This window comes from Aegilops tauschii, chromosome 6, assembly GCF_002575655.3.
Source record: "Aegilops tauschii subsp. strangulata cultivar AL8/78 chromosome 6, Aet v6.0, whole genome shotgun sequence".
NCBI lineage: Eukaryota > Viridiplantae > Streptophyta > Magnoliopsida > Poales > Poaceae > Aegilops > Aegilops tauschii.
The window spans coordinates 106932410-106959064 of NC_053040.3; the positions used below are offsets into that span (position 1 = coordinate 106932410).

Sequence of the window (26655 nt, forward strand, 5' to 3'; positions counted from 1 at the left end):
AATTATAAAATTTAAATATTTCACACCATACCACAACAATAGTACAAAGTAACTTGAACTTCAACATATCATCATATTTTGAGGTTTCAAAAAATCTGAAAACAATACACACCTACATAGAGATGTATACCACATTTCTATAATTTTTCATGATGAAATTTGTTTTGATATGAGCTACGCAAAAATACATCATGGACATATTTCATCATGAAAGTTTACAAGAATCTACGTATATTTGTATTTTTTCAGAATTTTTAGAACTTAAAAATCTATTTTATTAAAAAAAAATCAGACTCCATGGGGCTTAGGAGCAGGAAATCCTCTCTCCATTTTTTGTTACTTCTTTGATGCCAATTATTCATAGGCCCTTGCCAAATTAATTAAATGTAAGTACACTGAAATCATCTATGCACTTACATAAATTTGGAACTGACATTTCACAAAACATGAAATAATTATTGACGAACAGATACCAGTTCTTTCCACCCAAACAGGATAATTTGATCATTTCTCACACTTTACTCCACATTTCACTCATTTACTCCCCAGTGAAACTTTCATGTAGGGTCCGGGTCCACCTTCCAGCTGACATAACACAAGACAAATCATCAAAGTACAATGAAAAGCCAGGACGTATCAAGCCGCGCGAAAGGATTCCACATGATTCACCCGTCCAGAGGATTCACCACGTGCCCAAGAAAGAGAGCCACGCCGGTCCTCTCCTCGACAATGGCGAACAGGAACGGCCGGTCCGCCACGAAATCCACGGGAGGCCGGCGCTTGCGCACTGCGACAAGCACACGGCGGTGGCGGCCGCGGCCACGGTGCCCAGCTCGTCCACCTCGACGGTGGCACTGTGGCACACCCCGGAGATAAACAACCCATTTCCGCCGGTCACCATGCCGGAGAAGTCGCCGCCTCCGAAAGCCCTGGCCACCCCGAGCTCCTGCATCTCCCTTACGCCTCGAACTTGAACCTCGGGACCATGAACCGCCCGACCGGAACCTGGTCCGCCGGCGTGTGCCTCCTGATAAAGTCCGGCGTCGAGACGGCCTTGTCGTAGAGTCCGGCGAGCCCGAGGGCGGCGCTATGATCCGGGACGAGGAGGAGCATGTAGAATAACGCGGCTTGGTGGACGTGTAAGCCGCCGCCGTTCCCGTAGGGAAGCTTGAGGGCCTGGAAGCCGGGGAAGGCGGCGACGTGCTGCTGAAACAGGCTCGTCGTCATGAACGATGCGCGCACGGTGGTGCCGTCGGCGAGATGGAACGGCGCGCCGAAGGTTGCCGACGGGTCGAACGGCTGAGCCCACGTCCCTTTGAAGTAGAGCGCGTTGGCAAGAACGACCACCGTGGACGAGTCGACGGAGCCGACGGGGAGAACCTCGTCGATGAGCTCTTTGGTTTCGTGTTTCACGAAGGTGTTCACCTGCTGCCTCGCCTTTTCCGGCTGCAAGAGAGTGTTCAGAAACGTTAGTCAGCAGTCAACACGTGTTCTTTTTTTTCCCCATCTCAGTCAGCACGTGTTCTTTCATTAATCGGCATGCGTTCTACTCCCTCCGTTCCTAAATATAAGTCTTTGTAGAGATTCCACCATGAACCACATACGGATGCATATAGATGCATTTTAGAGTGTAGATTCACTCATTTTACTCCGTATGTAGTCCATAGTGAAATATCTACAAAGACTTATATTTAGGAACGGAGGAAGTAAAAAATTTAGTAGCACACGTGCAAAAGCACATCGGGTTAGGAAAAATATCAGGTGATACCCAGGGCCGGTCCACATATATACGGGGCCCGGGGCAGGAAGACAACAAGGGGCCTTTTTTTTTTCTTGACACACATGAACTGGAAATATTTTGTATGTCAAAACTCAACACCAAAGTAAATATTCAGTGGATGGAGTATCATAGATGCATTATCTTTTAAATCTAAAACTAACCCTACAATTTATTTATTGACCAAGAGAACTTCAAGCATTTACTATACATTGCCGGTTGCAGTGATTCCTGGAAGAACTACTCGTGCGGTAAAAAATTGTCAACCGATTTTTTTAGGAATTCTACTTGTTCATCTCTATATTTTTTTCTCATATTTTCATCACTACTACTAGAGAAATGCTTTTGACATGACATGTCACCATATAAGGCGCGTAAAATATGTTCAATACCGATCACAAAAGCACCAGGATATCATATGGCAGAATGTGAATTTGTACATGTGCCACAATAGTCAGCATAAATGAGAAGCCAACACCATAAATTGAATTAACTTCTCCCCTTTTCCTAATCTCCTTAATGCTTTCTCAGAACCGATGAAGAGCAGAAGATTGTAAGATGACCATGCCAGTCAACAGATCTGAAGGAGTTAGAGCCAGAGATGGAGAGCAAAGCTATTTGTAATTGAATCATTAAATTAAGGAAGAAAATTACAGGGAGGATGCAGATCTTTGTCATTGGAAGGATCGATGATGATCCGTTAATCGCTTGTCGCGCCCTTGGAATCACCGAAACGGCGGCGTTGTTCACGGATTGTGGATTTAGGTAAAGTTGGGAGGAGAGGAGTCACCGAACACGGAGGAGAACGAGGGACTTGTTTTTTTTAGGGGAAGAATGAGGGACTTGTGGATCCAGTGGAAACAGATTTGACTTCTTCGTGAGTTTAATGGGCTTTACACTTGCACGGTTGCACCTTGGGCCCTTTTTTTTTCTCTCTAGATTTATTTGGCCTGAGACAAAAACACACTGTCCAGGAATCTACCTGGGTCGGGGCCCCTACCTCCTGGGGGCCCAGGGCGGGCGCCCCGCTGCCCCGGCCTATGGGCCGGCCCTGGTGATACCAGCCCTTAAATGATACCATGATACCAACATGTAAAATTCAAATTTAAACATGTAATTTTTTTGAAAAAAATCATGTATGTTCACAATACATATGTTGACAACCCCTAAAAAATTCAGATCAAAATTCGAAATAGAGAAGGAGAAAGAAAAAAGACAAATCCATCATGAATAGTGTTAAAAGAAGACAAAAGTTAGAATGCCACTATTCACATATGAATTTGTCTTTTCTGTTTCTCTTTGTGTATTTCGAATTTCGATCTGAATTTTTTAGGGGTTGTCGACATATGTTTCGTGAACATCCATGATTTTTTTTTCAGAATTTTTTGACATGTTTCAATTTGAGTTTTTCAAGTTGGTATCATAGTATCATGTAAGCAATGGTATCACCTGATCAAAAGTCATTCAGTTTCCAAATATATTTTTCGTTTGAATATATTTTTCAAGTTGGTATCATAGTATCATGTAAGAGGGGATAGAGATATGAATGAAACTGGAGTGGGTTCGGTCGGATAATGATCAAAAGTAATTCAGTTTCCAAATATATTTTTCGTTTGAAAGCGAGACGGTTACATATTCAAATATCGGGTTATGTGAATCCGGTCATGGTATGGTAATGTATTGGGCCCGGATCAAAAAGGAGACATACAACACCTTCATATATCAGGAATATAGACATGAGATGGACATACACCACATGCACAGATCAGAATATACATGTTCCAAGTCGCAAAAAAAAAGAATATACATGTTCCAAGCTAACATTACACATAACAATGAGCAAGTATTAATACATAATTGCATCCTCTCCGGGCCCCGTGCGAGATCCCTGACGGCATGCACCAGTCGGAACACACAATCGCATCCGAGGAGGTTGAATTAGATCGCCGTGCCGTGTGAAAACTATGATCGGCCGGGGCGGGTTAGCCTTTGGATATAGACTGAACTGGTCAACTCATATTAGATATGGTTGATTAGTCTGATTTGCCATTATGGTTAAGTAGTTGTGATGCTTAGCGATTCCTGCAAAAAGACTGCTCGAAAAGCATAGATGCACATGTTTTACATAATATAGTCCTTGCTTGGCCTTGCTCTCAAGGGTGAAAACATATGATCTAAACTTTACTGGTTGGACCTAACACGATGACGCTTACGAGTCATTCCCTTCCCTGGGACATCACTGTTGGAGGGCTTTCTCCTGGTCAAAGAAAGGTGGTCAATTTTGATGTTTGTTATCTAAGGCATCCTTCCCTATGACATTTGGTGAAATGTATTTTATTTTTCTTTCTATATATGTGCATCAGTTTGTCTAATTCACATCTAGATGTTTTTTAAGAATGTCACATCTAAGCTCCTACAAATATATAATGCAGCAACAAAAAAATAAGAAAAAAAATAGACCACAAACAGAATGAACGTCAGCTTAGATGTCACATCTAGATGTGTCCTATATGTGTATAGTTTGATTGTTGCTTTCTTAATATTTGGACGGGCTTTTGACTTAATTCTTCTACACAGGCTTGGCGCATTTGATATCAATTTAATATTAATATTTTTTTATTAAAATATATTCATATCTAGCTTTGAGCTGTTAGGTAGGCGTATACAGCACGTTACCTCTGACCCGAAGTCAACGGATTCCGCGACGGCGGCGTAGACAGCGCCGGCGACCTCCAGGAACTCCGGCCTGAGTGCCCGCCCACGGGCGACCCAGACGCCGCACGCGAAGGACGTCTGCTCGAGACCACGGAGCATGCCCACCAGTCTGATCGCCGGGTCGCCGTGCAGCGCGGCGAGCGACGACCCAGCTGGCCCCACCAGGAAATCCAGCAGCTCCCGCTGCGTCTCGCCCTTCGCGCTAGCGGCCACCAGCGCGAGCGCCGCGTGGAGCGACAGCGGCGAGACGATGAAGTTGCGCCCCCCGCCGGCCGCCGTGCTCCCGACGCTCGCCGCCATGCGCAGGCAGCCTGCATTAGTCGCCGCCTTCCCGACGCCCGCCCCTGCCGTGTCGCCGGAATAGTGGCCACGGGTTCCAGTCTCACGTGGGACCATCGCATGGGCACGGCCCAGGATGGGAAGCTAGGACGCGGCGGAGCAAACGTGGGCGGCCACGGCGCGGTGAACCTGCTGGCGGCGTCGGCGGAGCGGCGATGGCGAGGAGGGTGGTAGGCTTCGGTGTCCTTGATGGGTGGTTGGCGCGTGTTGGCAGCAGTCTGGAACGAGGCGAGACGTCTCGCGATGGCGGCCGCAGGGAACATCTGGGCAGCCTGGCTACCGGGGAAGTGCGGCGGAGCGGGAAGGGTTCCGGGGTGGTCATCGTGGCGTCGACCCCGGCGAGGTGGGGAGCCGTGCGAGCCGGTCGGGCGCCAGAAGCTCATCGTCCGTGGCTACTAGGTAGGTAACGGGGCAGCGTTGTGTGCGAGCCAACGAGTGTGCGATATGCGATGGTACCTTGATAGTTTTGTTTCTTATAAACGATGGTACTTTTTTTTTGTTAACGGGGTATAGAGTACAGACACAGACACTCATGCATGCATACATACACCCACCTCTACGAATGCATACTCGCGCATCGTACCCCATGAGCATCTTCGAGTGATTGAGCCAGCACATTATCTTGAATTGACGAAGTCACGACAGACGCCTTCATAGTCGACGGAAAACGTTTCTTCCCACTGAACGCACATCGCCAAAAAGCCTGAAACAAATTCAAGAAAATGCGAACACCAAGTCTAGGATTTGAACTTTGGTGGGCTACGTTTACCACTATCCACGTAACCATCCAACTACATGTTGGATCGCAAAACGATGGTACCTTGGTAGTTGATAGTATCATCACCATCGTTCACATCATTAAAAAGGAAATTCGGTTTTGCTAATCATTAGGTGCCTAATTTTTTTCCCCACGTCAGTCGCTTTGCACGAGGCCGAAGGTGGGAACGACGTGAGGAGCGACATCGATGAGCGTCGACCAAGCCGAGGCCGAGCCAGGACCTCACTAAAGCCAGGGACGATGCAGCGAGCGGCAGCGTCCCAGGTGGAGGCGAGGAAGAAACTTAAGGGCGAGGGGTGCAGGGTCAACACAATGAGGTTCCTACAGTCAGGTGGGTTTAGAGGGATGGCTAGGGCGGCAACCAACACAGCGGTGAGGGAAGGTCGAGGGGACGGAGGGGCGGCGATAGCAACCGACCACTAGCAGTGATTAGGGTTGTGTCGGGGAGCGGCTACGTGAGGAAGAATATGAACATGGCACACTTGAGGAGGAAGAAGGGACATGAACCGTTGGATTTCATTCTGACGGACAGGAAACAAAGCGACTGAAAAGGTCCTCCTGAAGAAATCAAGAATCCTTCAACTCCAATGAAAACTTCAAACATCCAATAGGAGAATTCAAGCATTTTTAATTAGATTTATAAAATAAAACTTTCAAAAAGTAGCGGATCTATACAGAACTTGCAGGGCCGGCCATGCTAAAGGAAAACACACAAAATTTCAAAATCTGAACCATACTACTTAGGGCCTGTTCGGAAGTGCTCCGCCTCCACGCTTCTCCGGAAGCGGGCGAGGAGCTGGCCGAACCGTTTCCCTCCGTGGAGCCAGCTTCAGAAGTGCCGGTGGAGCGTAGTGCAAATCGGTGGAGCGCCAGAAGTCGAGCTTCTCGTTTTTCAGAAGTAGGAGTTCCTTCATATTACATCCCGCTGCCATCCCGAAGTGATGAACGAACCGTTTTCCTATCTGTTCAAAGCCCAGCCTGGTGGGCCCGAACACAGCGGTTGGCGCAGCTCCACGACGCTGCTGCCGAACGCTCCTGTCTCCCCATGGAAGCTGGCAGCGCTCCATCGAGAAGCTGGCCCCGTTGGGAAGCTGGAGAGCTTCCGAACGGGCCCTTAGTATTCCTCTATTCCAAAATACTTGATGTTTTAAGTTTGTCCTAAGTCAAACTTCTTTAAGTTTGACCATGTATATAAAGACATATATTAATATACATGACATAAAAAATATACAGTATGAAAATGTTTTTATGATGAATCTTATAAAACTAATATGATGTTATAGACGTTGTGGTTCTCCTGTTGATATCCTCAAAACTGGGTAAAAAAGAAGTCTCATATTGATAAGTTTCAATGTTTGTTTTACACAAGCCATACTCCCCCGTGACAATATATATGTACTCCCTCCCTTTCTTTTTAGTTTGCATATAAGATTTGGTCAAAGTCAAACTTTGTAAAACTTGACTATGTTTGCAGGAAAAGATATCAACATCCACACTATGAAATCAATAATATTAGATGCATGATGAAATTAATTTTCATATCATATAACTTTAGTACTGGAGATGTTAATATTTTTCTATAAAGTTAGTCAAACTTTACAAAATTTGACTTTGACCAAATCTTATATGCGGACTAAAAAGAAACGGAGGGAGTACTTCTGTTTAGTGCATGTGAACCTTTCATGTGTGTGTGTGTGTAGTTTTGGTGTTTCTATGCGCACTTTCGGTGTTTTTGTGTATACTTTTCAAATCAAATGACTTTGTGTTTGCGTGTGCATTTTTGGTGCAGTGTGTCTGTGCCTGCGTGCTTGGTTTTTGGTGTCTGCAAGGGAAACACCATGGTACGCTCCGGTACTGGTGCAAATGATATGATTTTTTTTATTGGTTACATAAAAAGTATAATCCTGGGAAAACGATTGCTTTCATCCGGATGATAACGCGCGCGCGTCCGCCGCCTCCCCTGCCAACCACGTGTCCAGGTCAAGGCCCACCGTTGTTTCCTTCCACTTTTCTGAGCGCGTGTTGGCCTTTGAGACGGGCTCACGTGTTTCTCCCTCTATGCCCACTCACTGCATGGCTGCATGCCTGCATGCCCCTGACGAGTAGCACCACTCGTACTGTTTTGTTCAATATTAGTACTATATGGTTAAATTGCTGCCATGCACCAGTCGTAGCTAGTAGTACTAGCTAATTAATGTCCTCAACAAGACACTACGGCTCTCCCGTTCGCGACCTTGGTCAGTTAGTACAAATAGTTGTGCATGCTGAATGGTTGTTGTTGGTTTTGATTTGGTACTATGAAGCTCATGGAGTAAAGGTTGCTTTGGATGTAGCGTCCTTGGCTGCTTTGGCCTTCAAAGCATGCCATAGCAGCAGCATCGGAGCAACCGGGCCCCGTCGCTGCATTGCTGCTCCCGTCAAAACACGCCGTCGCACCATCATCGAAGCTGACATGCATGTCCGTCATCACAACAGTGTCTCGTCCGTGAAACACGTCATTGCAATCATCGAAGTAACAGGGCATCCGTCGTAGCATCGCCGCGGTTGTCGAAGCACGACGTCGCAGCATCGCTATGACTGTACGAAGCACATCGTCGCAACATCGTCGTGGCCGTCGAACCACACCACGAGCACTTGAAGCATGTCGTCGCCGCATCGCTGCTGCCGTCGAAGCACGCCCGCCGCACCATCATCAAAGCTGACATGTCCGTCATCACAACAGTGTCACGTCCGTGAAACACGTCATTGCTGCATCATCGAACTCAAAGTAGCCGAGCATTGGTCGTACCATCGCGGCGGTTGTTGAAGCACAACGTCGCAACATCGCCACGACTGTACAAAGCACGTCGTCGCAGCATCGTCATGGCCGTCGAAGCACACCACAGAAACTCGAAGCATGTCGTCGCAGCATCATCATGGCCGTTGAAGCACATATGGGCATTCAAAGCATGTCGTCGCAGCATCATCATGGCCGTTGAAGCACATATGGGCATTTGAAGCATGTCGTCGCAGCACGCATCATAGCATCACCACGACCATCGAAGCATGCCGTCGCGACATGGTCGCAGCCGTCGAAGCCCGCCACGAGTGTTCAAAGCATGGGCTTCTTTTTTTTCTTTTTCTTTTTTTTTTTGCGGGGAAGGGCCGGCTTCTTTGACGAGCCGAGTTACATATAGGCTAGCTACTACCAGCGGCATGTGAGGTGTGAGCGCATTTTTCTAGCTACTACCAGGATGGATGCCCACGTGAGGTGTGAACGCATTTTCTAGCTACTACAAACACGCGTCTGCGTGGAAAAAACGATTCAAGGTCTTAATCCAACGATCAAAAGCAGCCTAATCGAGCGGTGGGCGAGGCGGCTTACTTTTCCTGGCATCAGCCGGGTGATTTGTAGCAGACGTAATTCTGTTTTCTAAAACAAACTCGACCTACTTTTTTACCTGTATAATTGTTTTAGCGCAACATAAACTCCCGTCTACTCCAGGCAAACGTTTTTTCCTAGGACAAAAACCTTATGAATAGTAACTTATATATAGTGAAATGAAGGACCTTTCAGCTACCGGGCAACTAGTTGGAGAGATCAAGAGTTTGCTTAGGTTTCACCAGGAGTTTAGGGTTGCTTGAGTGTGACGCTCTGCGAATAAGGTCGCACATATTCTAGCTTTTTTTTTTGTTGGTGAGCACATATTCTAGCTTGGGAAGGTTGCTGTAATTTGTTATGTAAAACTTGGTTCTGTGCGGCTCCGGAGTGTGTGTTCTCGGAAATTAGACGCAAATGAAGCTGTGAACTCTGAATAAACAAACAAGTTCCCCTAAAAAAAAGCAACTTATATATAGTGTTGAATTTGTTTTTTTTTCGTTTAGAGCATGGTGGAAAGCATTCCTTTGCAAAAAAAAATTGTACGAATACAACTTTTGGTCATGTATGTTTCCAGATTTTTTTCAGGATTTTTAATTTTTTTTTCCAATTACTACCTTCTTTTTCTAGTTTGGGTGCACCAGCAAGCCACACACTCACGTCCATGTCTGCAAGCTCGTTCTAAGATAGTGTGTTTGCTTATATTTTTTTTAATGTTTATGTGTGTATTATCAGAGTTTTTGTATGTACTTCTGACGTGTGCCTTCATGCGGAAGTTGACTTCCATGCCATGTTTCGCTGCACCCACGCCCGTGAGCTTTGGCGAGTGATGGACTGATGCACCAAGAATGGAGTCTTCTTGAAGAGAATATTTTCACACCATCAGGGCCGGAATGGCTCCTACAGGCGCTGTATGTGATGACAGAACAACAGCGGGCCATGGTCTTGATGGTTCTTTGGCGAATTTGGCACATTCACAATGAAATCACGCACAACAAACCTGCGCCTACAGTGGAGGTATCGACGAATTTTCTGATCAGTTACCTAAACTGATCCCTACTCATCCAACAACACCCGGTCAAGATTTTTATGAATTTTTAATGCGCTAAAGTCGACCGTACCGGTAGGACTAGGAGGCATTTGAAAATACAACTCATTATATAAATTGATGAAAACCAAAATACAGAGATTGGAAAGAGGAAAAGCACCAAGAAGGAAAAAGGGAAGAACCTGAAAAGAAAACCACAGTAAAACTGAAAAAAAAAAGAAAACCAGGAAATAAAAAAGAAGTATTAATATTTTTTGAGGGGAATAAAAAAATAATTAACATTTTTTGAGAAAATACAAAAGAAGTTTTTTTGAGACATAAAAAAGGAAGAAGTAATAACCCGAAGCAGAGCACGCTTGGCAGATCACAATTTCCTGCTGTTGGGCTGCGCGGCTGTGGCCTGTGAACCTCGCCACTGGGCCAGCCTTCTCCCTCCCTCTCTCGCCGCGAGATGAACCGAACCACGGCACCGGCGAACGGCGGCCACCGCCACCTCTTCCTGGAGCAGCCGCGCAGTGATAAAAGGTCAGTGATCACCTCGGCTCGCCCCCCTTCTCGTCCCGCTTACCTGCACAGGCTGACTGCGCGGTGTGGTGCGTGGTATTCGTGGTTGGGGAATCGGGATACTGCCCTCCATGATTACTCATCGCAGATTTCCCAACCGCTCAAGGATTGGCCCAGACTGAGCTCTGGAAATTGTAGACCAGAGCGAATTTAAGAAAACTCCCATGTAGGCTTCAATTCAGAAATCCGAATGCCGTAGAATGGCCATCCCTTTGTCCTCATGTTGACGTTTTACAGACCTAGGCCCTCTAGGAACCCTAACATCTGGGGAAATTTTCGGTGTCTTCCTAATTTTTCTCAGTATTTTTATCTTCCTTTTAAGTGCTTCTAAGAAGCATGTATTATATACTTGCGGTGGTCTTTACATTGCTGATGCGAAGCTCGGTGCTCGGTGTTCCGGTGTGGTTTATGTATACTAGATGACCAGTTGCGCCAATGACGCAAAGGCCGAGAGCAAGCCATGTATTGAAAGAGTGTACATTAATATTATTCGGGCGTGAACAAACTGCAGAATTATATGTATGTATGCAATCAAAACAACACCATATTTGTAGCAATAAAATGGCAACACCATATCTGTAGCAATATATGTATGTAGTCTTATAGGACCTTGTTCAACCAACCGGACTGATGACAACCAACTATGAGCTGGGACAACCGGTGTAATATATGTATGTAGTCTTATAGGACCTTGTTCAACCAACTGCAACCTATCATAGGTGTAGTCCTGTAGGACCTTGTTGTAAAAGGCTCTCAAGTATTTAAGAGCTTCATGTGCCAATCGAGCCTTCTTCGAGTTTTCCATAGACAGATGGATATTGATTTCTTTGGAAGTACCTTGAAACAAAAGCAGAACAAAAGTACAGACAATTCCAAGTCAAATGTAAACATACTATATGAACCGGAGAAAATAGATACCAATGGATTAAATAAGCAATGGATGCAAAAATATGTGCTCTAGGGCTGAACTTATTTAGAAACCTAATAACCGAACTCTATGTGTGAGCTAGTAATCTCTCCCATATAATTTCAGATATACTGAAAAGGAAATATTCTACCTCATATCTTCTTACTATAAACCTCTAAAACATAGGAAAGAGACAGAAGAATATATGACTTACCGAAGGAATTTGATGAACTTGCTTACGCTTTCAATCTTTCAACAACTTTGAAGACCAGATACATACACATGGATAAAATCATCACATATACAATCAGAACAACACCATATCTGTAGCAATAAAATGGCAACTAACATGAGGTTGTGCTACCTGTAAATAAAGCTAAGTATTAAAGTTCCAACCATTAGCTAGTTGCATAATCTATAAGAGTCTGGAGTACATATGACGATTCAAAGAGATAGGGTAACTCTATAATAACAACATGCCAGCAAAAGCTGAACCCAAGAACAATCCCTCAAAAGCAAAAAATATTGTGCATCTCTACTTTTCTTTGATTCTTTTACATCTCCTTTCAGATTTTACTATGATTGAGGTGTGTGTTAATTTGATCAGTCATACAGAACCAAAGAAATGTAGGTGCCCTTAATACTCAAATAAGGATAAATTGGAGAGGTAAGAATGAGCTCCTGGTATTCATTTTAGGTATTAAGAAATAAGCTATTGAGAATATGTAATGAATATAAAGATGGTGAGGACTTCAATAAACATAATGAACATCAGAACGGGAAGGGCCATTTTCATTGACAAATCTAAAGCATACTGTAGAACTTCAATCGTTAGTAGAAAACAATTATTCTAGCCTGAATCATAGATAAGCAATTCCCTGTTAAATAGGAACGCGGTGTCTGGTAGTGCTAAAACAAACAATAAGTTACTCATATGGTCACATACTTATCAAATAAATCAGTAAAATGGTACTGAAACAAACAATAGGTTACTCATGTGGTCACATATTTATCAAATAAATCAGTAAAATGGGACAACAATGCATGTCAATTCCCACAGACCAACCTAGGCGACATATGAAGGACAACCAAATAAGCAGGGTCACGGCTGTCATTGTCAAGGTGCTTACTGCCTCTCCTGCTGCGTCCTGCTCCTCCCAGTCAATAACAATCCCGACGTCTCCTTCCAGGTAGTGTCTGTGGCCTGCACCACATCCAAATCCTAGTTAAGAGAAGCAAAACGACATGGATCTGAGAATAAACAGGGCTGCTATTAAAATTAACAAAATACGACCACTAAATCTGCTACTATCCCTCACACCGGCAAGAGCACAACAATGGCGAGAGCCATTCATAGCAAACCAAGTAACTGAGATAAGCACTGACACAGCCAGAGAATATATGAACAATCAACATGGTGGACATGCTCATTTCGACATAGTCAGTACGTGGTTAACCGAGCAGGTGTGAAAAACCTTCACCACCAAGCCACACATCTCATAGATCAATCAAGTACATCCTACAATCTACATGTGCATCACAAAGGCCGATCGCAAGCCCCAATTCAAGCATGCAATTCTACAATCCAGATCGCACTGAAAAAATCAATCTTCAACAACAAAAGGAAATGAAAACACATGGAACATGGCAAAGTCGATAAGTTCAATGAATATACCTATACATCAGCCAGTACGTCCTACAGCGCTGCCAACCAGAACAATAAATAATTAAATATATTTTTTCGTTTCTTTCTTCCGTAAGCAATGTCATTTCATCCTATTCTCTGTTGTTAGCCAAAATTAATGCGTTCTTGCCGCATTAAATCCCCTGATCAATAAGCTAAATCAACAGACAGTAAGAGAAGCATAGAATATTGGCTCAATAGAAGGAAGCTTCCCAGCAGCAACATGGTCAAAACCATACGTGATTGCAAGTACACGTAATTGGTATGTGCAGATCAGTTGAACCGGTATTTCAAATCCCCTTATTAATTTAACCAGGCAATAAAGAACGCCGCTCTTAGGCTTTCCGATAATGAAACTATGCTAAACAGAATCCCCTGATTAATCCGACGCAGCCATCAGCCCACCAAGTTCCAAACAGCAACAGAAGGAGACAGAGAGAGAAAGATATAGGCGGCATGTGAGTCTTCACCGTGAACTGGTTGAGCTCGCAGCATTATCTCCAGCGGCACGGTCAGAGCACCTGGCGACGACTCCCTGCGACTGGCGTCGATGCAGGGAACCTCGCCGCCTCAGGATCCTTGACCATGCCGCCTCCTGCGCCCATCCACTGGAGCACCACCGCTGTGTGGTGGTGCCGGCGCCGCCCCAGACGGTATCGAGGTCGGGGGAGACAAGGCGGCGACCAGGCGAGCAAGCAACATCGCAGCGCGGTGGTTGGGGGCAAGTGGCAAGCCCGATGTATATCCAACATGAACTCACCATCTTTCCGTACATGACATAAGCCTGGGATAAACATTTGCCAGCTATGATGTTATATTACCCTATTATATTTACTGTGATGTTAAATAATTACTTAATAATTCTATATTTTTTCTATGTTGACACTATGTACTTGTGCACTACTCTGCAATTTCGTTGCTAGCAGATGTACGCTGTCTAGAAGAATAGAACTTCCTCACCCACCTCACATATGTAGGACAAGTCAGGTAAGCAACAATATTTATGAGGATGAAAAAAATGCTTATCAATACACGCCAAAGGATCCAGAGTTAATACTACTGGTGTGAACCATATTGTAAAAAATTATTCCCTGGTTTTTTTGTTGCCAATTCTCATCTCTGTTCCACCGACTACACTGGTAACACCAAAGCCATAACTTAGTTTTTGTAAACTGTAATAAAACTAAGGACGGTCACCACATTGCAGTGTAGGTGCAGATTAGCATTTCTCTTAAGCTAGCTAGAAATCCCAGTGTGGTGAAATCTATATAAGAAGGCTATGCTACAGACATTACATGGCTTGGCAATACCAACGAAATGTAGCATAAAATGTAGCAAGAAGGTCAAGTTTCAGACACCAAGCCTGCCCACTGAGTTGTGCAATTAGATTTATGGTAGCAGGACCAAGTTCCATCACAATTACACCAAGAAACTTTTCGTAATAGTCTCTGATGACTGATCTACGTACAACATTGAGAGCCCCAGTAAAGTGAAGTACAAAGGCAAACTCAAACCAGATTTAGTAATTCAGTGCATCTAGGAACATGCAGCATTCCTTCTGAATGATTAGATCACTAAACTGTTGACAGAAGGATGTAAGTTCAGCGCAACTGTAAAAGGACCACTAAGGATCAATAAGTAGGTTTATCCTTTAGGTTATACAAAAAAATAAATATGTTGATCTGGGGGCCTCTACGGCAGATCGCGTGGGGCGACAAGGCACGGAGCAATGCCTGAACAAATGCTTAGTATAAGTGAACTAAATATACTTAAAACTCGTCTAAGGGATAAGCTGAAAGTATGCTTCTTAGCACATAGAGAAGGAGATGATCAGCAATAGCAAAAGCAAATCTACACATAGTAATAACCTGATAAAGTATAGACTTTATACTAAGTGAAACTGAAAGAAACAATTCACAAAATGTACAAACTTTACTCTACAGACTGCTGCAAGCTATAAAAAAGAGAATATCCTCAGGTGCAGGTTCTTCAAAACAACTTCAATTGGTTGCACCTTAGTCATATCAAATACAAACCAGTAGTTGCATTTGTTCAAAACAAAGAGTGACGCACTCATAGCTTAGCTACCCTTTACTTCAGTTAAATAGTACGTGCTAGCTTGCTTGATGGCTGTGCATTTTGTGATGGGTAAGCCCACAAAATTCAGAGTGAACAACTCGCAATCTGACTCAGACCAAAGAACAAAATCATTGGCTTTTAGTGTGATTTAACCTATGTATTCTGTAATATAGACAATATCTTGCTCTTTGATTTTTCTGTCTTTCTTGTCTACTAAACTGACTGAGACTAAAGTAACATAAGTTTCTCTTGTCGGGGTTTTGGTTATTCCAAGATAATATCAGAAGGTCGAACTTCGGTTTTCCAACCAAAGAACATCCAATTCAGTGAAACAAGCTTTCATAGTTGCACACACAGCCTTGTCACATGCGGCATTATTCAGTGCCAAAACTCCCATGTATATGCCAGTATAATCAGTAATGCACAGACAGGGTGTACCACTTTTATCCACATTCCCAATCATGTTTATTTTCTGCAAACGACGTGAGAAAACTCAGCCTATCTCTTCTGTAGGGTGCTGATTAAATCTAGCTTCTCTGTAAAGTACCAACTAATATTTTTTTTTTCTTCTGGATCTTCTCTATTTACTCAACAAAATGTTGCATGGTTTTCCACAGCTCTACTTGCTGCATGCAATGCAGGGAGAGAAACTATGATGTTATGAACTAATGGTACTTGATGCAAGCAAGCAAAGTCATGGCAAATGCAGCTGCAACCATATGGTTTTGCCCAAGAAGAATGGCAACAAGAAACAAGTGGCAGCAACAGAAAGGAGCACCCCAAAAGGTCCACCAACAAAGAAAGGTAACTCCCAAGTTCATCCTCATTATGCTCATCGTGCTCGCTGTTGTTTGCTCAGTGACCGGGGTCAATGCCAGCCATGGCAGCTATACTACAGTTCTTACATGCCACTGTAAAGTGTGAAGTGCTGGTGTGTATGCTGTGAGAAGCTGCACAGCTGGACTCCAAGCAAAGGTGCTGGTAATCAAGCGGTACTTAACTTACCACTTTTACCAGAACATGTTTTGCAGTAACTCGTTAGTCAGATGCTGGTGGCGTTGAGCAGTTCCGAGTGCTGCGCCACATAGACCAGTGTGTTGGCGACGATGGCGCCGGTGGCCACCACCACGGGCACGCCAATCCCAGGAAACGTCGAGTCACCACGGTAGAAGAGCTGCGGGACCAGCATCGCCTGCCCCTGTTCCTCCGGAGGAACCGCATGTGCATCAGCAGCGTGCCAACCAGCTTCACGTTGCGCTTGTCCCGGCTGAATTTCAGGCCGAGGGTGAGCTCCACGCCTTCCACATCACCTGGAAAAGTTTGCCATGACAAATTTGGTCAGGACAGACAACATGTTACAGCAGCTCACGGACAGTGAAAAAGGAGGGTCCAAACTTTTCCTAAACTTTTTTCTAGAAAGGAGTTCTTTGCTGAACTCTCAACAGCGTTAAAGTGCATCAATTTCTATCTAGGTACTGATTCCGAGAGACCAAGGGAACAAACCTATTATACTGACCATAACAACCTATCAAAGTTCACCCTGTTTACAACATTTGAGTAAGATCTTTCAGAAACTTGCATGTTTTCTATGGCATCCAAGTGAACTAATCACCAAATCACCAGACCCAAAAAAATCACGAAAGAAAGTGAGGGCAACAGTTTAATTTAAGGAGTAATTCTAATTGGGAATGAGGCCAAACTCCTAGAGTCCAGCCGCCGCCGCCTAGGATGCAGGTCCCGTCGCCTTTCCCTCCTTGGCAGCCGGGCGAGCTATCTCCCAAAGCCGCCGCCGTTTGCATCTTCCTCCATCGCGTGAGAGTAGAGCAACAATGGAGAGAGGATAAGAATCTCAGGGCGGAGGGGGAAGGGTTGGACAAAAAATCCATATACCTGCTCCGTGGCGCCGCCGTTTCCATGAGCCGCCGTGGATGTGTGCTGGCCAGATCCAGTTGATGTTACCATGGAGGAGCTCTCCACAAGAAGCTAAGCCCAAGACCACGACCTCCTCCGCACGCGCCGCCACTGGTGCCGCGCGTCGGCCGGCCACGACCTCCGTCGCGCCACCATAACAACGGCCTCCTCCTCACGCATCTGCCCCTCCCTATCCTCACGCCCCGCGAACCCCCGCTCTGGCGCCGACGGCTGATAGTCGTGCCCACGGGGTGGCCGCATCTGTGAAAGAACATGCGGTGCCCCCATGTTTGGTTTTGGTAATTGATGACAATCTCTATGGACTAATGGTTGCCTTAAGTTATATTTGAAGGATTTGTCCATAGGCATTTCTTGAAGTTCATGTGTTGGTTTCAAGGAGTTTATGTGGTGATCAAGGTGTTATTAAAGAATTATCCAAAGATTGGTCATGTGAGAGTTGAGCTTATTGCAAGCATGTCTTGGAGAAGAAGATTGTGTGATCATTCATGTATATCTTCAAGACATCATCCAAAAGAAGAGAGTTGAAAAGATTCAAGGTTGATCAAGACTAAGTCAAGAGTGAATCAACTTGATCAACTCACAAAGCGTAGAAAATGTACCGAGAGGGATCAAGCGATCCCATGGTGTGGTAAGCATTGTCAATTACGCTTTGTGTACTAACCCATGATCTTCGTGAGAGTTCTTTGTGGGGTTAGGTTGCGGTGTGCAAGTTCAAGTGAAGCATCATGAAAGAGATCAAATGCTTGAAGCTTGCCGTCCATTGTGGTGACAATGGACTTGTGGAGATGTTGCGGTGTGCAAGTTCAAGTGAAGCATCATGAAGAGATCAAATGCTTGAAGCTTGCCGTCCATTGTGGTGACAATGGACTTGTGAAGATGTGCGGAAGAGTGGCTCACCCATAGTGGAGTATGGGGGAGCAATCAACTAGTCTTCATCGAGCCAACGCAACCAAGAAAGGTGGTCCAACTTGAGGGAGTCAAGATCGTCATCATCTAGCTCAAGTGGACCATGTGCAAGGCAAAGGTTTGCCCTTGATAGGTTTTCTATTTTACCGGTCTCGTGATGGTAGTTGGGAGACCGGGTTATAGGATCGATTGCCGTACTATCAAGGGGGGCTCTCGATGAGTAGCTTGATCGTATCATTCGTAGAGAGCTCAAACCATTGCATCCTTGCGTCATCTTTCTTGGTTCTTATTTGGTTCTTCTCTTTGTGAGTTTTGGAGCCTATGGTCATCTTGATGACAAGCTCGAGTTCATCGAAAACGGAGTTCACTCGCATCTTCTATGATGTTTTCGATGTTGGAAGGTTATGCCGGTTCTTCTCGGTTGGAGGTTTCACTCCTCTATTTTGTTGGCATACCTTCCTTGCCTCTTCTTACTATAACCAGTCGCTGTTTTGATGCTACTCGTCGTCTTGTATCCAACAAGCTTGAGTTTGCTCATTTCGGAACTCATATGCAGAAGTTATGGCAGTTTTGGTTTCCTATGGAGTATTCTTGTTTTCGTGGAAGTGGCTTTAGGATGGTCCCAGCGGTAGTACCGCGGTACCCAGCGGTAGTACCGCTTAGGGGTCCCAAGCGGCAGTACCGCTGGTGGGTCCTCAGCAGTAGTACCGCTACGGTACCAGGCCCCTACCGCGTCGACTCGAGGGGTCATTTTTCGTGTCGGATAGTGCGGTACTTCGCAGCGGTAGTAGGGCGGCAGTACCGCTCATGAGCGGTAGTACCGCCCAACCACCGCGGCAGTACCGCTCGGGTCTGTCACTCTCCTGCCCTCCAGCTCCACGGTAGTACCGCCCGGGGGAGCGGTAGTACCGCTGTGATCAGCGGTAGTACCGCTGCCTCCTGCGGTAGTACCGCCCTCTGCGGGGCTGTTTTGGGGGTAACGGTTGGATTGTTCCCCCCACTATATAAGGGGATCTTCTTCCCCATTCTACCTTATCCTTTGAGCTCGTGTTCTTCCCCCATTGTTGACCTTCTTCGAGCTTGCTAACTCTCAATCCCTCCATGAATTCTTGCTAGTTTTTGAGGGAAAAGAGAGAGGAGATCTAGATCCACATTTCCACCAATCACTTTCTCCTCTATGTGAGGGGAACCCATTGGATCTAGATCTTGGAGTTCTTGGTGTTCTCCTTCTTGTTCTTCCTCTCATTTTCCTCCCTAGCATTAGTTGCTTCGGTGGGATTTGAGAGAGAAGGACTTGGGCACTCCGTGTGTCCTTGCCATTGCATTTGGTGCATCGGTTTGAGTTCTCCACGGTGATACGTGGAAGTTACAAGTTGAGAAGCTTATTACTCTTGGGTGCTTGGTACCCTTGAGCTTGTTCCTCTTGGGTGCTTGGGCGTCCTAGACGGTTGGTGGTGTTCGGAGCTCAATCATTGTGGTGTAAAGCTCCGGGCAAGCGTCGGGGTCTCCAATTAGGTTGTGGAGATCGCCCCGAGCAATTTGACGGGTACCGGTGACCGCCCCCAAGGGTTGCCAAAGTGTACGGGTTCGGTGACCGCCCCCAAGGGTTGCCAAAGTGTACGGGTTCGGTGACCGGCCCCAAGGGTTGCCATTTGTACGGGTTCGGTGACCGCCCTCAAGGGTCCCTTAGTGGAATCACGGCATCTTGCATTGTGCGAGGGCGTGAGGAGATTACGGTGGCCCTAGTGGCTTCTTGGGGAGCATTGTGCCTCCACACCGCTCCAAACGGAGATTAGCATCCGCAAGGGTGTGAACTTCGGGATACATCGTCGTCTCCGCGTGCCTCGGTTATCTCTTACCCGAACCCTTTACTTGTGCATTTTACTTTGTGATAGCCATATTGTTTCTTGTCATATATCTTGCTATCACTTAGTTGTTTATCTTGCTTAGCATAAGTTGTTGGTGCACATAGGTGAGCCTAGTTGTTATAGGTTTTGTGCTTGTCAAATTAACCGCTAGGTTTATTCCGTATTTGTTCAAGCCTAAACCGTAATTATTTTAAAGCGCCTATTACCCCCCCCCCCCCCTCTAGGCAACATCCACGATCTTTCAATCTGGGCCACTCTACGTCGCCGCGACGGCCGGCGGCACGAAGAGGAGGGAGGGGATCGGGGAAGAGAGCAGACTGGGTGGGTGGGGGCGAGTGCGGGCGGAGGCAGCGGCTGGGGTTTCTCCACGGGGGAGGCTGCGTTTTATATGCCTGCGCGTGAAATGACTAAAATGCCCCTGGCGGGGCACGGAATTTACAGGCGGTGGCACGAGTACTGTTGATAGCATTTAAAGGCGACGTGGCCACCTTCGTCGTGACTACGACTTCTTCGGGGTTTATATGTTCAATTCTCGCCTTATACTCCTATGAGTCAGTGATACTTATGTAAAAGGGCATTTTTCCCAACTTAACAGAATCCTTGTAACATTTAGGGATTTTACGCTCTAACTCTCCACTTATGTGGAATTCTTAAGGAGCATGCTGGATAAGAACTGAGTAACTTCACACTTGTTTACCATGGAGTATATGATAATTGGAGAAAAGGAAGGCCATGAATGAATTACAAACTTTAACCTGTTAGCAGCCATGCAAAAGAATTATAAGATTAGACAGTACTAGTTAGATGGAAGCTACATCTGCCATGTGCAATTGACTACAAGATAATCATGTCTAACCACTTTCTATCTTAACTGAATTTTGTGTCTGCAGCTTGGTGTCTATACTTTCGAGGAAGGAGACTATCTCCTGTATGGTTGGCCTCACGAAAGGATTACAGTGGACACACTTGCAAGCGGCTTCGAGCACCTTCAGCATCTGCTCTTCATACCCTGTGCCCCGGAGTGTAGGATCCAGGACCTCAAGCTGCTTCCCTTCTGATTTCATCTCCTGTACCCAGTTCACAAGTTCTTTTGATGAAGACAAGACCAGGACAGGCCGCCTTCCAGTGAGCAGCTCAAGTAGGACCATGCCAAAACTGTACATGTCACCTCTCAGTGTAGCAATCCATCCTTGTCCATACTCAGGTGGGATGTAGCCCGGAGTGCCAACTAGCTCAGTTGTGAAATGGGTTTGACTGTCAATCAACCTGGAGAGCCCAAAATCTGCAACATAAGCTTTGAATTCTTTGTCAAGCAGGATGTTGCTGGACTTGATGTCACGGTGTACAATGTGAGGCTTGCAGACACCATGGATATAAGAAAGACCCCGGCTTGCTCCTTGTGCGATCTTGAGCCGTGTCGGCCAGTCAAGAAATGAACTTGCATCACCATCCCCATTGTGAAGCCAATCGTCCAGGCTGCCATTCTCCATGTACGGATATATGAGGAACCTTGAATCTCCCTGTATGCCATAACCCCAGAGTGGTACAAGGTTGTCGTGCTGTGCCATTGAGAGTGCATCAACCTCTGCAGTGAATTCCCTGTACATCAGACACATGTCGTCATTAAGCTTCTTGATAGCCAGTTTGAGGCCATCAGGTAAATCGGCCTTATAGACCAGCCCATAACCTCCGCACCCGATGATGTTCTCCTGGTGAAAGTTATTTGTAGCCTTCACAATGTCAGCGAATGTGAGGTTACTTTCTTCTCCCTTTCCTCGTGGCACTATCACTAATGATTCTTCTGAATCAGTCTCGATTGAAATAGCTTCCACATCTCCGTTATTGCTGATCCTGTTTTTGGTTATGAAACTGGTATGCTTGAATGTTGCAAGGAGACCCCCAAGCACAAAAAGAATAGCAGTTCCTCCAAAGAACACACCGAATGTAATTGCCATAATGGATTTCTTGCTCCAGTGTTTTCTGAAGCCCGACGGTCCTTCAGTTGAATCACAAATGCGATGAAGAATATGGCCACACAACTTTGGATTCCCCTCAAAGCTAGAATTTGGGAATGTACTTAGCTGGACTCCATCTGGAATTTTTCCTTCGAGATCATTGTGGGAAATGTTGAATGCTGAAAGGAAGTGCAGGTTCTTCATTGCTGATGGGATTATACCTGTGAGATGATTGCTAGATAAGTCCAGCACCCGCAGATTTATCAGGTCGCAGAGCTGCCGTGGTATCTCTCCTGATAAGCTATTTGAACTGAAGTTCAGTATAACAAGCGAGTTCAACTGACCAATCTCCTCAGGGATCACACCGGTGAACTTATTATTTCCTAGATTCAATACTTTTGGGAAAGCACTGGTTATCCGATATTGACGTGATGGAGTTGCATAGACAGGCAGTTCAAAGGCTCTTGGGTCCAAACGGGGCGCAATCTTATCTGAATTTAGCATTGGCATCTCCATTAAGGCTGTTGGAATTTCACCTGTAATGTTATTACCTGATATATCTAGATGGAACAGTAACTTTAGGCTTTTGATCCAGCCTGGTATTGGCCCACTGAGTTGGTTATCTTGCAAAAATAACATCTCCAGCTTTGTCAGCTTTGATAGCCAAAGGGGTATGTTTCCAGACAATGAGGAACTAGCTATTGAAAGAACCTGAAGATTCTGAAAACCATCAACTATTTCATCTTCTGGCATGGACTCACCCTTGAAGTTGGTCCCCCCAATAAGCAGGGAAGTGAGGTTCCTACAGTTCTTGAGTATCCGGAGTGTGTTTGTGATATTTGTAAAATTGTTGAAACCAAGTGATAGGAAAGTAAGGGATTTCAAACTGGCTATTCTTGGTGAAAGCTGCCCATGCAAGTTGTTGCCAGATATCCGCAGTGCAGCCAGCTTGCTGCAAGAGTATATGCTTTCTGGAATTGTGCCGGTGAAATTGTTGTACAGAAGATCTAAATTCCTTAGACTGAGCAGGCTTGAGAAGTTGACCTTGGTAAGTTCTCCGTTGAACTGGTTGCTCTTGAGATCAACTGTTACGAGATTTGTGCAGTTGCTCAGAGCTGACGGCAGCTCCCCTGACATCTTGTTGTGGTCCAAATGCAACTCCTCTAATTTCTTGAGCTGGCCTATTGAGTTCGGAATCTTGCCGCTGAAATTGTTCCCTCCAAGATTTAGGTTAGCCAGATTTCTGAGTTTGATTATCTGTGCGCCATCTAGCTTTCCATCTAAATGATTGTCCGGAAGCGAGAGGTACTCCAGTAAGGAAGCATCAAAGAGTTCATTGGGGAGAGCCCCCCTGAGGTTGTTGTGTCCAGCCTTGAGCACTCTGAGCATGGAGCAGTTGCCAAGTCCTGGAGGGATGCTGCCTGTAAATTGGTTGTAACAGAGCTCAACCACAGCTAACAATGACGAGCTGCTGCAGAAATGACTCGGTATTTGCCCACTGAAGCTGTTGTTGCTGGCGTTGAGCACGACCAGGTTGTTCATCACTTGCCACGTGGATAGAAACGCTCCTGTGAACAAGTTGCTCGAGATGTTCAATACCTGCAGAGGCCGTGCAGGGGTTGAAGATGGCAGCTCTTCCATGTCTCCTCCGAGACGGTTGAAGCTGACATCAAGAACAATGATGCTGTTGGACGACGCCAGCTCCAGCGGCAGGCCTCCAGACAGCGAGTTGTGGGACAGGTTGACACGCAGCAGGCCGGCGAGGTTGCCCAGCGAGGGCGATAAGAGCCCCTCAAGGCCCTTCGAAGCCAGCGAGACGTCTGTCACTGAGCCATCCGCACTGCAGGCGATCCCTTCCCACACGCAGCAGTCGGTGCTGTTCCGCCTCCACGACGCCGCGAGGCCACCGTCCTGGGACAGCCCAGCCAGGAACTGCAGGAGGGAGCCCCTCTCCTCCTCCGTGCAAGAACTGGTTGAAGAGGCCATGGAGAGCAGCAGCACCACCATAAGAGCAGCAGCACGGCCAAGGAAAGACATGGGGACTCCATTGCTGCACTCCTTGCATGAGGAACGGAGCTGCTGCTGCTGCTGCTTCTGCATGGTTTCCTAATCAAAGCTTTAGCATGAGAACCAGATGATTAAACCTGACCTGGTCAGGAAAGAGGGTGAGGAGGAAGGAGATGGAGGATTGGACTCTCACATTGACCACAGAAGAGAGCAGGTTTGGGTCAAGGATCAGGGGCCGTGCGGGCGCACATCCACACTGGTGCTCTTCACACTTGCCTCGGGCAGCAGCTTCCTGGCTCTCACCCACGCCATCACGTTTCGGTTGAGGCCGCCCTGCAATAAGCCAATAATCTATGAAAAGACCAGACCCTCTTGCGTAAAAACAATTGGTGCTTTTGGTAGCTACCCTTTGATTCTCCGATTATTGAATCGGTAATGGTACAATGATGCATTTGTTTAACGACATGATCTGATAGATACGATATGATATGCCCCATCAGAGAAGTATTATTTTTACCAACTTGACTATGCAACAAGTCTTCACTAATCGCAGCAGGTGGCCACTGGTCAGTGGTGTTCATTCTTGGCCTCTTTTTGGTGTGTTTACTTGGTCGTTAGTTCGTTTCTTCTAGCTTATTCACTCATGTAATGTGTTCCTTGTGAATCTAATTAGGACATTAGGTGCTGGTTGGCTGTCAAGTGTCAACTTTGCATAGTCGAGTCTTCAGTTTCAGAACGTAGGCTTGGCATGCATGGAGATGCAAGACACGTCACCTAAGCAACGAATTGCCTACCACCTAGGCCTTGGGAGTGCCTACGTGGGTGGGACATGGCCACCTTGTGATGTAATGGGCAGAAATTTAGATGGTGATTTGAGTTTCTGTGATATACCTGTAAATTATACTCCTATTATTCAGTGTTCATGTGCACCTAAGACGCATCACTTAAACAACATTATGTACTCATATGGGCATTTTATAAGTTTTGTTGCAACCTTGTTATCTTGTATCCACCTATCAAGCCTTTCCATTTTAGAGAAAATTGCACTGTGGGTCCCTTAACTTGGCACTGAGAGAACAATTTAATTTAACAACCTGAAAGCCGATCAATCGAAAGAAAATCAAAATAGATCTCCGTCTATTTAGAGTCTTTAAAAAACAGAAAACCATGTTTGAGGCCTAGACATAGCTGAAAAGTATGCATTTTTTTAAGTTTGCCTCAAAGATGTTTAGAATGTGCATATTACTTCAAAGATGTTTAGAATGTGCACACATATTTCATCAACATATCCTTTTCACCTGCTTTGTAGAAGAAAAAAGACAAACATGTGGATCAAAATAAAGTTAGTTTTGCTAGTTCATTCACTGGTCTTCGTTGCCTTATGTGTTCCCTGTGAATCTGGCCAACTATTTCAAGTTGATGAGTAAATGAATGATGTAGATCGTCTTCGTAAAAAATAAGGGTGTTTTTCAGAGAAAAGAGTGCAATTACATACAAATGCAGAATCTTCGGGATATGCAGAATCCCCTTCTTGCGAGCCTTTTAGAAGTTTTTTAGATAATTCTAGTAGTTCCCTTGCAAAAGTAGCTACCAAAGTCTTGTTTTTTTACCAAACAATTTGATTCTATTGATAAACTAACTAGAGAATGTCGGTTCAAAGGAACTGATAAAATGAATAGTTACATCAAAGACCTCGGATTTTGAATTCATCGTTCTAGATTCATCTTTTGCACCTTAACATTTCTTCAAAACATTGGTGAAAAAACCATGGTCTTGCTTTTATTTGAGCAAACCATATGCAATTTCTATTTGACGCGTCGAAACGCCTGCAACGGCGTGAATTGGGCCGGCCTAGTTTTGACATGTGTTCCCATTGTTCCTATGCTACAGGCATGCAGTGTTTTTTTTTCTTTTTTGTTTCTGCACCTTTTCTTTTGGTGTTTTCTTTCATTTATTTTTTCCTTTCTACTTTTCATTTCCCTTTTTATTTTCGACCCTTTTCAATTTTTTCTATTTTCATTAGTAAAAATACATGTTCTTTTCCTTTTTCTCTTATGATTTCGTTTTTCTTTAACTTTTTAGAATGAACAGTTTTTAGAAATTCATGAACATTTTGAAAATATACAAAGTAAACATTTTATTAAATTACAGAGAATTTTTTTCTAATACACGATAACCAATTCTTAAAACATGGTCAACCTTTCCCTAATACACGGGATGTTTTTCTAATATATGGTGGGTTTTTTTAAATACCGTGGGCATTTGTCCAATATACAGTGAACACTTTTCCAATGCAAGGTGAACGTTTTTTAAACATGGTGAACTTTTTTAAATACAGTGCAAATAATTTGTAAATGCCAGAATACTCTTTTGATTCTGTGGACGTTTTTCAAATTCCTGATTTTATAAAAATTAATATGTTTAGAAAATTCAGAATAAAGAAACCAAAGGAAAAGAGAAATCCAAACTGAAACCAAAAATGGAAAAAAAAATCGGCACCTAAGCACTAAACTTTGGTAGTAGTGGAAGCTAATTGGGCTGACCCATCATGGCGATCGCTCTGTGTTGTAGCCTTAATTATTTGACTCTAGATCCGACATTTGATGCCAACACACTGCAAGGAGCTTTGGCATAGTTGTTTGAGACGGATCAGGGAATTTTTTAGCGACTGCCAACAACTGTATTGGCAGGTACTCTGATGTGCTAACAGTCAAGGTCACGACTATGAATCATGGGAT

General features: G+C 45.0%; 1 protein-coding gene, 1 long non-coding RNA gene and 1 pseudogene across 2 annotated transcripts; 1 reads left to right on the top strand and 2 right to left on the bottom strand.

Moving 5' to 3' along the window:
- Positions 1–422: 422 nt before the first annotated feature.
- LOC109756517 (putative serpin-Z12) lies at positions 423–5296 on the bottom strand (annotated as a pseudogene).
- Positions 5297–8758: 3462 nt separating this feature from the next.
- LOC141025555 (uncharacterized) lies at positions 8759–24918 on the top strand. The gene is made up of 3 exons (XR_012187300.1): positions 8759–10540; positions 15867–16053; positions 24591–24918. It is a non-coding gene; the product is annotated as an uncharacterized lncRNA (long non-coding RNA).
- LOC109756513 (tyrosine-sulfated glycopeptide receptor 1) lies at positions 20651–24597 on the bottom strand. Its single transcript, XM_040392054.3, has one exon. The coding sequence runs from the start codon at positions 24008–24010 to the stop codon at positions 20807–20809; it is 3204 nt and encodes a 1067-aa protein (XP_040247988.2). The 5' UTR covers positions 24011–24597; the 3' UTR covers positions 20651–20806.
- Positions 24919–26655: the final 1737 nt, after the last annotated feature.

Coding starts and splice junctions, on each gene's coding strand:
- LOC109756513 (XM_040392054.3), bottom strand. CDS start 24,010: ATGCAGAAGCAGCAGCAGCAGCAGCTCCGTTCCTCATGCAAGGAGTGC.